This window comes from Cyprinus carpio, unplaced genomic scaffold (assembly GCF_018340385.1).
Source record: "Cyprinus carpio isolate SPL01 unplaced genomic scaffold, ASM1834038v1 S000006512, whole genome shotgun sequence".
NCBI classification, from domain to species: Eukaryota; Metazoa; Chordata; class Actinopteri; order Cypriniformes; family Cyprinidae; genus Cyprinus; species Cyprinus carpio.
The window spans coordinates 72,912-87,016 of NW_024879180.1; the positions used below are offsets into that span (position 1 = coordinate 72,912).

At 36.0% G+C, this 14,105-nt stretch overlaps 2 protein-coding genes, 1 non-coding gene and 1 pseudogene across 3 annotated transcripts in view; all 4 read left to right on the top strand.

The window, feature by feature from the left end:
* The first annotated feature begins 1,198 nt into the window (after window positions 1-1,198).
* LOC122143813 (HAUS augmin-like complex subunit 6) lies at window positions 1,199-2,519 on the top strand. The gene is made up of 4 exons (XM_042754400.1): window positions 1,199-1,322; window positions 2,152-2,214; window positions 2,326-2,381; window positions 2,472-2,519. Exons 1-4 carry the CDS (start codon window positions 1,234-1,236, stop codon window positions 2,489-2,491), a joined length of 228 nt encoding a protein of 75 aa, XP_042610334.1. The 5' UTR covers window positions 1,199-1,233; the 3' UTR covers window positions 2,492-2,519.
* Window positions 2,520-2,521: 2 nt separating this feature from the next.
* On the top strand, window positions 2,522-10,097 carry LOC122143816 (annotated as a pseudogene).
* Window positions 8,713-8,843, top strand: LOC122143817. Its single transcript, XR_006159380.1, has one exon.
* Window positions 10,098-10,236: 139 nt separating the features above from the next.
* LOC122143814 (DENN domain-containing protein 4C-like) overlaps window positions 10,237-14,105 on the top strand; it is a 59,043-nt gene continuing 55,174 nt past the window's right edge. Inside the window, 1 exon segment of the mRNA XM_042754401.1 lies at window positions 10,237-10,568. The gene's annotated coding sequence lies outside the window, so the exon portion shown is untranslated.

Genomic DNA, 14,105 nt, shown 5'->3' on the forward strand with positions numbered 1-14,105 from the left:
CAAAATATAAAGCGAGTAAATGTCGATTTATATCTTACCAAAATGTGATTTTTGTTATTTTATTACTGATTATTATGTACATAAATGGACCATGGTGAACATACTTAAACCGGTTTTCAACCCTGTTTAGTTTTATGCAGCTGAATTTAAAAAAGTTAACTTACAAACGTCACTGCCACTCGTCAATGGCAGCTGTCACAGTTGCTAGGCAACAAGAAGAGTCCTCTGTAGGCTAGACCGGTCCAAGTGCTTCGGAAGCAGCCTTGATATGGTTTGCAGTTGTAGCAACTGTTTGTTAATATTCTAGCAATAAACTGTATTCGTTTCATTTGCAAAATAACAAAGTAGTGAAGTAGTAGAACAATTTATTTTCATTTGCAAATGTTATTTAAAAAAAAATATATATATATATATATATATATATATATAAGAAATTGTCATTTACAAATTATAACTTGCTTTGCAAAAATGAACAATTTCCAGAACTACTTGTCTTTTATTTACAAGTTTCAACTAAATCAATGCACAAAAATTACTTGCCTTCATTTACAAATAACTTAAATTACAAAAGTAAATAAAAGTAAATAAAAAGGACAATTTTCTGCGAAGGATCCATCTGTTGTATCCTTCATTTGACGCAAAAACTGAGTTCACACACAAAAACAATCAGAAATAAGGCATCCTTAGCAAGCTAGATATTTGTCTGGCGGCTTTCAATGCACCCCTTGCGGGATGCATCGTATATTGGGATGGTCTTTGCAGCACCGCCGTGACGCAATCGGCTTTCAAATGCAGCCTTCGTAGGATGCGTTCTTTGAATTGGGACAGCCTTCGTCGCACCGCCATGATGCAATCGCCTTCAAATGCGCACGTAGCCTATGAATTGGATGCAGCTTTTGTCAAAGGTGTTTTTCTTTTCTTTGGAAATTTGCCTTCAGCAGAAAGCTCTGTAATGTACTCCACCATCTCACTTTTACAGATTACTCTGGGGGGCCACTCTCACAGTCTCCTTATAAATGCGGGGAGGGCCAAAAATTTCTAAAGGAATTTATCACATTAAATATGTAGCCTTGTATATTGTCACCCTTTTTTTGGATTGTTTAGAAATTAAAATGCCATGTTTAGGGTATTCTAATTGATAGAATTGTGTTTTTATTTTGTCACATTAATAATTAGATGACACTTGGGTCCCCTGAGGCTGCTGCATTGCCAGTAAGTACAAAGTAGCTGGAGATGAAAAGATTACACCTGGTGAAGAGACAATTCCAGAGAGTGACTGTAGGGCAGGACTTTCTCATTCAAGACTACCAGAAAAGAGCTAAGTGAGTGGCTGCAATCCTTCCTTTTTTACCAGGGGCTTTCACATCGGAGGAACCTTTTCATAGTTCCTAGAACTATTGGCAGAGGTACTCACTTTTTAGTGTGTTCACACCGCAGGGAACTAGGAATGGTTTTCAGTTCTAGGAACTCCGTTTGGAGAAACTAATTGATCCTACTTCAGAGTAGGGTCTAAAACAGTTTCTATAGTAAACTACTAGTGACATAAGTGTGCTGATTGGCTAAACGCATATGACACACCGGCTACCCGGCATTTTTAAAAAGCCATGCAAAAATACTTACTCCATGAACATGGAAAAACAGCGATAATGGGATTTACCTGTTGATATGGGAACACCCCTCATGTGTGGTGATTTGTCTGAAGCTCCTATAGAAACAGTAATTCATTGGCATATTACACATACCACACCTCAAAAAACATTGTCACATCCACATTCGAATTTTTTTTTTTTTTAAATTAAAATTTAATTAATCTAATCCAATCAAATCAATCCAAGCCAACTGCACAAGCCAGTGGCTTTGGTTGCTGTCTCAAGAGGCTTACGGTCAATAATGCGAATATTGCATTGGGTAAGGGATGCCGTTTCTCATTGAAGTTAAAGGATTGATGGCATAGGAGGTTCCTTATATAACACCAATGACACAACACCTCGATCGACTTGATTTTGCTTGTTTCTATATGGGATTCAGATAATTGTCACACCTGGGGGTGTTCCTATTATTGTTGGCTACTGTTGCAGCATCTTATTCTCTACTCAGGAAAGTGTAACATATCTATGCATTTTTTATTTTATTTTATTTTTTACCTTTCAGAGGTTTGGAGACATCTTTGAGGGACCTTGATGCAGAAAATGCCAAATATGATCACTTGCTTAAGTAAACCTCTAAAATATTTTATTTGACAGCTCTGTTGAAGTAAATTGAATTTGCACAAAATATTGGTTTCATTTTCACTTTACTTAAAAACGGTGTTTCTTTTTTTTGTAGAGAACATGACAGTAACACAGATTTGAAGGAAGATATTCTTGCAAAAAAATCGAAAGGTTTGCACCAATTTTTTTTTTCAGTAAACTTTTTAATTTATCATTTTAATCATACCTATTGGTTACATTTCTGATAATTTACGTTCTTAGGTGCGAGGCTTTTGGACTGAGACAGACAGAGTCTTATCCCCCCTTGTATAGTAGATCGAAAAGTGGTGGAGAGTGTGATCCATAGACAGGTAGACCAGTACATCTTGGGTGGGCAGGACTTGAGCGTGAAGATACCTGCGGTTCTGCATGAGAGGATGGAGAGGCTATCCCACCAGGTGAGAACTATAGGCAGAAAGGGTAAAGAAAACTTTTTTAACATGTTAGAAAAGGTATGCATTTGAATGAACATGTATTTCCTAAAATTTGATAGGTCAGCATGATATTTTGATGTTGAAACATCTGCCAATGACAGGGTGTCCGTGGGTCCTTAACATTTATTTACATTTATGCATTTAGCAGACACTTTTATCCAAAGCGACTTAATGGATTCAGGCTATACGTTTTTTTTTTTTTTTTTTTTACCAGTATGTGTGTTCCCTGGGGATTGAATTTTAAAGCATAACTGAAGGTCTATAAAACGTTTAGTCAATAAAGCATTTTTGTTTTAAACAATGGCACTTAAAGTTTACAAATAAAATATTATTTCAACCATATAGCCTGTGAATAAACACAATGCATACTTTTCAATGAAACAACACTTAGAGAGTGTAGGTAGCATCTGGTGTGTGGTTTTGTAGGCTACTTCAATATAATGAGGTCGAAGTTTAAGAATAGCCTACACCTAGGTGTTTTTTTTTTTTTTTTTTTTACTCTCTATTTAACAGCATGAACTTACAGTGAAATACGTCTTCCTTCAAGTAGACTGAATGTTTTCCTGCCTTGCTAAATATTAAGCTCATAATAGATAAGTTGTATTCGCCCCAAACTGATTTTGTAAAATCAAACCGTGGACGGTGAAGCTGGGTCAGTTAGCGCGAGTCACTCGCTGTGAAGCGGGAGCAGCTGACGGAGGATTCCGCTTGGTCTTAAAGCCTGCCTCAAATGCCTACATTCACAAATAACAATGATTTTTGCAAAAATAATGATTTATTATCAATTGATAATTTGTTGTTATGATGGTCTTGTGAAAATAATAATATGGGCTGCGAGAAAATAATGAATAAAGAGTACGGCTGATGTGAGTGCAGGCGTTTCAACCCAGTAACATGACAAAACACCGTTCCTCGCAGCTAAAAAACAAAGCGAATTCAGTTCAGCTGGAGGGGGTTGGGTTTTTTTGTTGGGGTAGTTCTGTATAGCTTGTGGGGGTCGAAATAAAAGGTGTGAAATTTCTTGCTCTTTCAGATGGACAGTTTCTTATGAGGGTTTCAAACTTGCAGAGCAGGGTTAGATAGGTCAATTTTGGTTTTAAGACAACTTTGAAGAAAGGTTTTGATCCACTTCAAATATTGACTGCTAGCACAATATAGTTTATTAGTTATTAGAACTTAATTTCAGAGGAAGTTGCCTTAACTCAAAAAAAAAAAAAAAAAAAATGCAGACTGTTGCGTTAATTTTATTTCGTTGCGTCCATACAATATTTTTTAGAGTGTGAAATATAAATTCTCACAGAATGTAGCTAATTCATTACCAATATATTGAACCATCTCTTTATGTTTTTCTAAATCCCAAACCGAGTCCAGACATCAGTAAAGGATTATAATTTTATAGGCTGTTTTAGATTTGGAAATTTTTGGAGACAATATTTGTAGACTTTGTGATTTACAATGCACAAACCAGAAGCAATAATATCTGCAGAGAAGGGTTGGCCATTCTCAAAACATAAAAATATAAATTTTATTTCAATTTTCATTTTTGTGCTTCAGAGGAAAAAATCATTAAGGTATCTCTCCATTACGGACCGTTTTGAAAGAAGAATTTATGCAAACGCGTATAAAATGCTTTAAAAACTTTAACAGAGATGTCTAGAGGGTATTTAATAGGTCTGCCCCCACCTAAGATTTTTCTAGTTAGGCTAATAGTAGTTCATTTGTCATTATTCAACTAATCGCAGGTTTATATTAAATTTACATCTATAATCCATAATGAGCCTTAATATATTCCGCGCTCAAGCACATGCATTAAGTTTGCCACAAAGCACTGGCAAGAAGTAGCCTAATGTGAAAAAGGAGACATTTTAATTATTTATTAATAAACAAATGTTTTCTTGTCGGCTGCAAGATGAAATTCACAGTGCTGACTCTGTCCACATGGATGTGCCTTTAGAGAGAAATGCAACCTTCACAGATTACATAATGCTTTTGTTTTGAATTGATTTGTTTAAAAGTAGACATTTCAAGATTTCTGTAGATATATTTCTCATGTATGAGACACCCCAATTTTAAGTTATTTCATTATCAGGAAAAAATTTAAATGAATGAGAGGGCACTTCCCTGTCATGCATGCGCAATAATAATTTTTGCACAACCACTTGAATATGAACAATAATTCACATTTTGCATATGCATTACAAAGTAAATAATTTTTTACATGCAATTATCCAAAATAAAATCAAACAAGATTTGTAATGAAGATAAAATATGTAGACAAATAAGAATAAATGCTGTGCTCAGCATCACGTGAGCCGCGCAAATCTTGCACTCTTAAATGCGGCTGCAATTTATTTAATTTTTTTTTACTTTACTTAAATTATATGAAAGCAGGTAAAAAAAAAAGCTTGTAACACTCCAAAGAGAAAGGAAAACTTGAAATTGCATCATATGACCCCTTTAAGTATGCAAAGGCTGATAGAACACTGATAAAAATATTGCTTTGGAATAAATTTACACCACCAAACATCTGTGATGCGGTGCTTTTGTGGGGATATTTTGCATGGAATATTGTCTGCTGATATGAAAGTTCACTGTATATCTTAGTAATAAATATAATTTTTTACAGCGTTGATATTTTGTTTTCTTTTTACGTTAAACATGTTAATTATTACATATGTGACCCTGGACCAATTAACCAATCATAAAGGTCAATTTCTCGAAATTGAGATTTAAACATCATCCGAAAGCTGAATAAATGAGCTTTCCTTAGATGTATGGTTTGTTAAGATGTTATGGTTTGTTATGACAATATTTGGCCGAGATACAACTATTTAAAAAATCTGGAATCTGAAAAAAAAAAAAAAAAACCTAAATACTGTGAAAATCACCTTTAAAGTTGTCTAAATGAAGTTCTTAGCAATGCATATTACTAATCAAAAAATTAGGTTTTGATATATTTATGGTAGGAAATTTACAAAATATCTCTATGGAACATGATCTTTTTCTAATGATTTTTGGCAAAAAATAAAAATCGATAATTTTGTCCCATACAATGGTTTTTTGGGCTATTGCTAAAAATAATCCCAGCGACTTAAGACTGGTTTTGTGGTCCAGGTTCACATATATGTATGTAATATAATGTGTATTTCCATTACAGGTTTAGGTCTTACATTTTATATAAGGTGGTATTAAAAAGATCTTAAAAGTCTTAAATTTAACTTGTTCATGTCTGTAGAAACCCTGCAATGAGTTCTGTCTGTGTCCATAGTCCAGTGTTGGTAGCTTGTATAAGGGAGGGCAGCCTGTCCTCGTGTGTTTGCTGGAGCTTCTAAATGAGGGATTACACATCCTAAGTGAGGAGAGAGAGAAAAATTGTAGTGCCCCGGTGTACAGCTTCAACACCAAGACCTCCAAGAGCATGCCTTGCTCTTCAGCCGCTCAAAAGAAAACCTCAAGCTTATAAGGTACCATAAATATGATCTTAAACATTAAATTGTCTTTTACATTTAGAATTTTGAAGTGTACTTTAATAAATTTATTTTATTAAATATTACAATAAAAGACGAAATGGAAAAACAAACACAAAGAAAAACACTTGGTTATTTCATCATAAAAACTAATTGGGAATTGGAAAAAAAATTGTCACTTGTGAGTTAGACACTGATGATTAATCAGCGTCTGATTTAATTCATGTGTTGGCAATTTAAATCTGTGACCACACCCTCTGAGTTCACAGTCACCTGAAGTATAAAGGCATGCAAAGCAGTGCAAAGGGACACGATGAATATGGGGACTTATATTGGTTGTTTACCTTTTGAATACGGTATTTTAGTGTTTCAGTTTAACACTTAAATTCAAGTGTTCAGAAGATGTGATTTGTGATATTATTCCAGGCGGAAACTAATCAAAGAGAATGCAGCAGAGATGAAGGTCACCATTGGGAGGCTGGAGGAGGACTGGGAAAACAAGTGGGCAGAGTGTTTGAAAAAAACACCTCTGATCTCTTATCTTAAAGAGGATCCTGTAAGTAATTAATTAATTGATTAATTAAAAATAATTTGGACATTTAGCAGACACTTTTATCCAAAGCAACTTACAAATTAGGACAATGGAAGCAATCAATCAATCAACAAAAGAGCAATGATATGCTAGGGCTATAACAAGTCTCAGTTAGCTTAACGCAGTACACATAGTAAGGTTTTTTTCTCGTGCCTTTACATGGAGCAACATTTACTACACAGACCCGTTGTTTACTGACAAGCTGCGCAAAACCACAATCATATTTTGTGCATGTTTTGCACAGCTTGTCAGTGAACAGCGGCTCTGTGTAGTAAAAAGATTTATAGTGCAGCCCTACTATTGAGGTTATTTGTTTATTTGGCCATGTCAAACGTTGCAGTATCCAGATTATACAAAGCAGTATCTATAGTATATAGAAGTTACACATTTAGTTTGGTGTATCTTTGTTATTGGTATGAATTTTTTTTTTTTTTTTTTTTTTTTTTTTTTTTTTTTTAATCTGCTCTCTGTAACCTTTAACAGGTTTTTGACTTTGTCTCCCCAATGGCTCCTCTCTCATTTGAGCCAGCTTCTAAGGCTAGCTTTGAGGCTAGTATCATCTTACAATATCCATATAAACTACCTGGTAAGTTAGCAGCTTATATGTTTGCATTATGTAATTTTTTTCTTTTGTCGATGCGGTGTAATATTTATTTTTTTCTGTCCCTCACTTTTGAGAACTGCTAGAGCAGCCGTCACAAAGAAAACCAGAGAGAATGGAGGCAGACATCAATTTGGAACCAGAAGTCTACCAGGAGCCAGAAATCAAAACGTACAGCATAATTTGATGTTTCTAAATGTAGAAAGTCTGGAAAGATAACATTTGTTCCATGGTCATGGAAAATGAATAAATAAAAGGATGTAACCACCCTTTTTTTTTTTTTTTTTTTTTTTTTTTTTTTTTTTTTTTTTTTTTTTTTTCTCAACAGCACTTCTGTGGAAGATGAATGTAAGGGGGTCTTGCTGTCCTCTGACAGCTTCTTTTCTTCAAAACCAGTGACTTGTGACACACCACCATGTGAAACTCCCTTGACTTACCCGGTTAAAATTAAGTCTGTGACTCAGACACCCAGTCCAATGCAGGTAGTTTTGTATTGCTAACCTCTATACTTTCCTGCTTGTACCTCTTCATATTAGCCACATCCATGCTGGCACAAACACTTCATCTCAGGTTGTTAATCTCAGAGGGAGAAATATTTACACACATAGGTAGCAACATCATGGGGTATTCCAGAAAGCAGGTTATGCTACATCTAGTTAAGTGTATGGATAAAGTAAACCAATAACCTCAATTTTTATTCCAAAAACTGAGCGTTATCAACTTATTCATGGCAGGTTATGTTTTAGTTTACTCTGGAGGTATTCAGTGCATACATGCCCTATTGAAAAGGCTTTGAGCATAGTTCACGGATTGTTAGTGATATGCCCTAAGAATGTCAATGACTACTTAACAAGTAGTATGAGGTGGTGCTTAGTCTGTTTCCATGGTGATTTACTAGATTCAGCACCATATTGAAAGTGTTCACTGTGAACATTCCCTGAGCTATATGAGGTTACTCCTTGTGTTTTGGGGTTTGTGATGTCAAGTTAACCCTGCTTTCTGTAATAACCCCTGAAGTTCATGCAAATAATCGAAGGTATGCTTGCATTATACCTTATCTCTGAGAATAATGTGGCATAGAAGATAAGAGCATTTTTGTAAACTGGTCATGCGTATATTTCAGCCTTCGTTTACCCTCTGGAGAGCAATCTTGATTCCATCTTTATTTTATTTTTATTTTTTCCTTTTTCTCTTTACAGGCTTCCCACAGGAGAAATCTGCAGTCTAAGATGAAGGCCTCTGTCCTAAAGAACAAGGCTGAAATTCTAGATTTGGAGTGTGACAACTTGGCAAGTCAAGTATGTGAAATATTTACCACATATTAAACATGCAGTGATTTTGTAGTTTTAGTGTTTTGTACAATTTACTCCGGGAAACTGATACATGGGCAGTGCTGAGCAGTGCTCTACCCAACACAAGTTTTCCCTATATCAAACCTGCTCTCTGATGACCGGTGCGAATTGAGAGAAATCGCCACGGACAGATACGGGGCAGACAATTTGCTGTTAGGTTACACAAATGCGTGTGCAATGTTACAAGGTTAATTTGCTTTTTGGTTTTCAGTTTGCAGAGGCAGTGATTATGAGTCCAGTCAATAGGAGTGATGTGGAACTGGGGCAGTTATTAAATATCATATCTGATCCCTTTTCAGCAAGGAAACAGCTGTGCCGCACCCCTGAGAGTCTAAGTATAAGTCTTTTGATGACGTCTACACACTAGTATTTGAGTTATACATGTTTAGGTCACTTTCACTGGAATTGTTGTTTGTGAATCTTGAGTGTCTTTAAATGTAACTCTCCCTAGTCAAAGATGTGAGAAGTTCATGGAGAAAAGCTGTGGAGGAAGGCATGGCTGAGAAGAAACGAGCTACTTGGAATCAGCAAGACAGCCTTTCTTGGCTCAAGACGCCTATGGCGGAGGTGAATGGCCCTTGCACCGGACCAAGTCCAGAACCTTCTCTATTATTTTCAGCTACTCTTGCCCATTGCACTCCTCCTCCTGTCCCAGCAGGGGTCATCCCTCCACTCAACTGTGTCATGGGACTCCTCAGAACTGGAGGCTCTTAACAGCCAAAGGTCAAGTGATATTATTAAATTCAGCATTGCTCAGGAGGAGCTCCCAGACCTTTTTGAGGATGACTTGTCATTTAACAGTGATGGCTCAGCAGAGAGCCATAGTAACAAGGAGCGAGAGGAAGAACTTATCCTATCACCTGTTGAATCTAAATCTCTTGATGGAAAAACTCCCTTACTGTGCTTTGAGGCCTCTTTAGATAAATCCCCTTTCAACGACTTCAATATTAAAGAGTCCCCAGTACATTCAAGGAAGAGCCCAGGTTTGAGCCAATGGACTACTGATGAGAGGCTTTTCTCTCTTGATTTGGACAAGCTTGAGAGTTTGTCCCCGCCTTCTCCCGCAGAGAAACTCACCCTGCCGAGTTTAGTGAATTTGACTCTTGATGAATACTAACATATCTTAAACAACTCTTCTTAGGGCTTTTTTTTTTTTCTTTTTACATACTAGTATGATGCAAAATGTGTCTGCCATGAATTTCACTTGCAGCTTGATGTGCTTGTGATCAGCCTAATTAACAAGACCGTTAAAACATTTTAATGCCACTCATTTTGTCTGAACCATGTAAATTCTTATGACATTTATACTAAACTTTAGTATGTACAAACTAATTGTTACTGGTAAATATTGGCCAGAAATTGTTTGTTCATGTTTTGTAATAAAGAGCATTTTATTTGCAAACCCTCTTTTATATTTGGTTTTCATTTGACTTTGCTTTTCTGACTTATGCAAATTTACAATCAGGAATCGCAAACATTGACATGCTGAGAAAAAGTGTAACTGTATGTTTTGTGGGTTGGGAAAAACTATACCAGACACCTGTTAAGCATGGTGCGCACTAGTCTGTAGATAAGGGGCGTTATGATGTGCAGAGAGGAAATGTGGAGCAGCGAGTCATTCATGGGCGGGTCCATCCGCCTCCAGCAGTCAGTCCGAGAAACCCGAGAGCGCACCAAAGTAACAAAACACAAACATGGCGCCTACTTACTGCAGTACAGACTAGCGCTGGACGGAAACAAAGTTTCCAGGAATTAAACCCAACGAGCTCACACTGAGTGGACGTTTATTCTCGCTCGAGTCGGAGTGGACGGGTTGGAAGTTGCGACTGGCCTACATGTCAACGCGTTTTTCTTAGAGTGCTTTGAACAGCTGGTATGTATTGCTGCGTTTGAAGTTGCTTAATGTAGACAAACGCTTCGAGATGTTACATTATCTCGGGCTTGTCGTCTCGTAATGTGATATTTTCGCAGTGGTTCTCTTCAGGGCGTATTTATTTCCACGAGCCGGTCGACATTTGATGATAAAACATGAATTGTTTGCTTTCTGTTGCCACGAAAAGTAAGTGTGCTGTGGTCGAGTTGTGAAGTTGCTTGATCTCGCGAAGATGCAACAGATGCAATGAAGCTCGTTCACAGGCCACATTAGGAGGGATACTGGCTGTGTATCAAATCTAGAGTGCTGTATACCTAGACAACATTTTGGGCTAAAAGTACGCGCGTATGATGTTTAATAGGTTGTTCGCTAGTTTTGGAATAGCCATGGTGTTTGAAATAAAGCTTGTAGTTGATGTTGGGTGTGTCTGCGTGCAGGTAAACCTCACTAATATGGGATCCGCCTGTTTGAAGTTACAGATGACTAAGAGAAGTTACGGTTCACCCCTGTTTGTGTGTGTGTGTATATAGAGAGAGGGGTAAAAAAATATAGCGCCAACTAAGGTCATTCAGTGACTAAAACTACGTAATAAAATCTCAAAACATTTATAATGTAGGATCAATTATCTGGGGTATTTTAACGCTTTTGGTGTCAGATTTGCCTTGGTCAAGGTGTAAGGAGGTGAGATTATTAATTTGTGTTGGTATTGGTTTGTAGGTGCTCTCATATGGTTTGCGATTCAGTCCTATGTAGCAGTAGAAGGCCGTGTTGAGTTAGCATGTTGTAAAATGCCTATCAATAATTATGTAAAAACAGCTATTGTTAAAGCTAATGTGACATTTCAAAATGGGTAGAGATTTGTTTATTAGAAAATTCTAATGTCAGAACACTTCATATTTGTATGCCATGGGGTGCTTCACATGTCAGTGGTATCAAGCGTGACAAAAATACTATACAAAACATCATAAAACAATTTGATGAATAATACATGCTGTGCAGAAATGGTGACCAGTTACAAAATCTAAAATGTACATCTGTCTTCTATATGCATATATACGTGTATGTGAAACTTTTCTTATGAAAGAAAAGTAGGCCTACATGTATGTTATTTGTTAACAGACCATATGCTAGTTCAAAGATATAAGTTTCTTGTTATGATATTTTATTGTGGTTAAAGAGAGAGAGACGTGCTTGTAAAAGAAGCTTGAGAAGGCCAGATGGTTCACATTAAGGTGATTGATCAATATTTGTAGTGACCTTGAAAATTGTCTAGATTTACATTGTGTCTGTGCATTATACTGAATTATGATCACTAGGTTGAAGGTTTTGTGTGCGCCTCTGTTTGTGTGCATGTGCGCTGACCTTGTGCCTCATTTACATTTACTCTGCTGCACTTCAAGGTTGCATCAGGTGACTATGCGATCATAAAAGGAGCCGTCCTCAGGAGTGGCTTAAAGGTAACCGTGAGGCATTGTGGGTATGACAAAAGGCAGGCCATGTGGCAAGAGGGCAGGGCTGCTGAAGTGAAAGGGAAACCCAAAACCACATGATAATACTTTTGGTGTGCTCACTCTCCCTCTAGCTTGAAAATGTTTAGCCTGTGTTATGTTTGAGAAGTGGAATCAATAGTCACGTGACATTTTTTTTGTAAACTTTAGAAGAAGAGAAAAAACCTTGGTGCCATTTCTTGAGTTATATTATTAATACTTGATTGTGACAGATTTTTAAAACATCTAAAGGGTGAACTTTAAAAGAAATTACCATTTTCACCTGGTTTAAAGTTTGTTTTAAACAATTCTACTGTAACCACATGGAATTCAATTTATATATAGACCCTCTCCCCCTTATTTTATTTTATTTTACTCTTATTTTAAGTTTTCAATCCTGGTCCTGGGGACCCACTGCTCTGCTCATTTTGTATGTCTCTCTTGTCTGACACACTCAGCTGAGTTCATGGAGCCCTCGCTTATTGAGCTGGTGATCTGAATCAGGTGGCGTAAAAGGGACAGTTCACCCAGAAATGAACATTTTGTAATAAATTACTCCCCTTCATGTCGTTCCAAACCAGTAAGACCTCCCATTCAACTTCAGAACACAGATTAAGATATTTGATGTTTTTGTGTGGTGCTCTCATGAATGTGTAGCGAAGACTGACATGGAAGAGAAGAAATTGTTAAATATACTTATTTTTGTTTTCTTTGTACACAAAAAAGCATTCTAGTAGCTTCATGACATTATGGTTGAACCGCTGATGTCACATGGACTACTTTATTGTCAGAAAGCTTTCAAAATTAACTTTATTTCTTTTCCGAAGATGAACAAATGTTTTATGGGTTTGGAACGACATGAAGATGAGTAATTAATGACAGAATTAAAATTTTTTTGGGTGAACTATCCGCGGGGGTCTTAAAAAAAAGTCTTAAATTTAGTGATATCAAATTTAAGGTCTTAAAAAGTTTTAAATTGTACAAGAAAGTCTTAATTATGATTTCAGGAGGTCTTAAATTTGGGGATGGAAAGACCAGAATTGTGATATGGCTTACTGTGAAGATTAAACTTCAAACGGCTAACGTTATGATTTCATTAAATAAACAAGCGTTGCACGTTCAGAGTCCGGTGCTGTGCTGCTTTGTGTTCTACCGTTACTACCGGGGAAACATTTATATTTCTACCAAACGCTCCACCTGCTGGCAAAGAATAAATGAGCATTTTCAATAAAACAGATGTTTTAAACATAAACAATACAAAGGCAAAAAACAACCAATGTTTTTTACCCTGCAAACACGCAGAGCTTTAAATGTGAACTGGTGGATCAATCAGAAGACAATGCATTATTAAAATCTAAACAGTATAAGGGTGTGCAATATGTATGGTCTGCAGTAATATCGTTATAGTTGTTTTGACAATGTACGATTTGATATTATCAATTATATTGCGAAAAGCAAAAAAAATAAAAATACACACCTACAGAGTGCAAGCTAACATTACGTGATGAAGTCAAGTAGGTTAGACTAGTGCGCATGCGCAATACAGTGCATTCTTTCACTGCGTTAATTAGTCTTTTAAAATGCATTTAGAATTATCACATAATTCAAGATATAGGTAAGAAAAGAAAATGTATATGATCAGAGACAAAAAGGGTGTTTTAAGCATCAAAAAAAAAAAAGTGCAATACAGCTTTAAGTTTTGTTTTTCCCCATACAAATATATATTTTATCATTCATTTTTTACAATGTCTGAAAGAAGACACTGACAAAAATGTCATTCAGTGTAATAATATTTATACACAAAAAAAATCTTGTTAAGCATATTTAAAACATGAATCATTTGATGACAGTGCAGCCCTCAAATATCAATTAACTTTAATTTTTAAATATTTTTCCTTTGCTAATGTCCTTCAAACTACTGTTTTCCAATTTTGCCATCAAGAAGTTTTTGTAAGGAAGTTAAAATCATTTAAAATATATTAAAATTTAGAATGATCATATATTCTTATTTGTATTTTAATAAGTACAGGTCAGAATAAGTATATTGTTT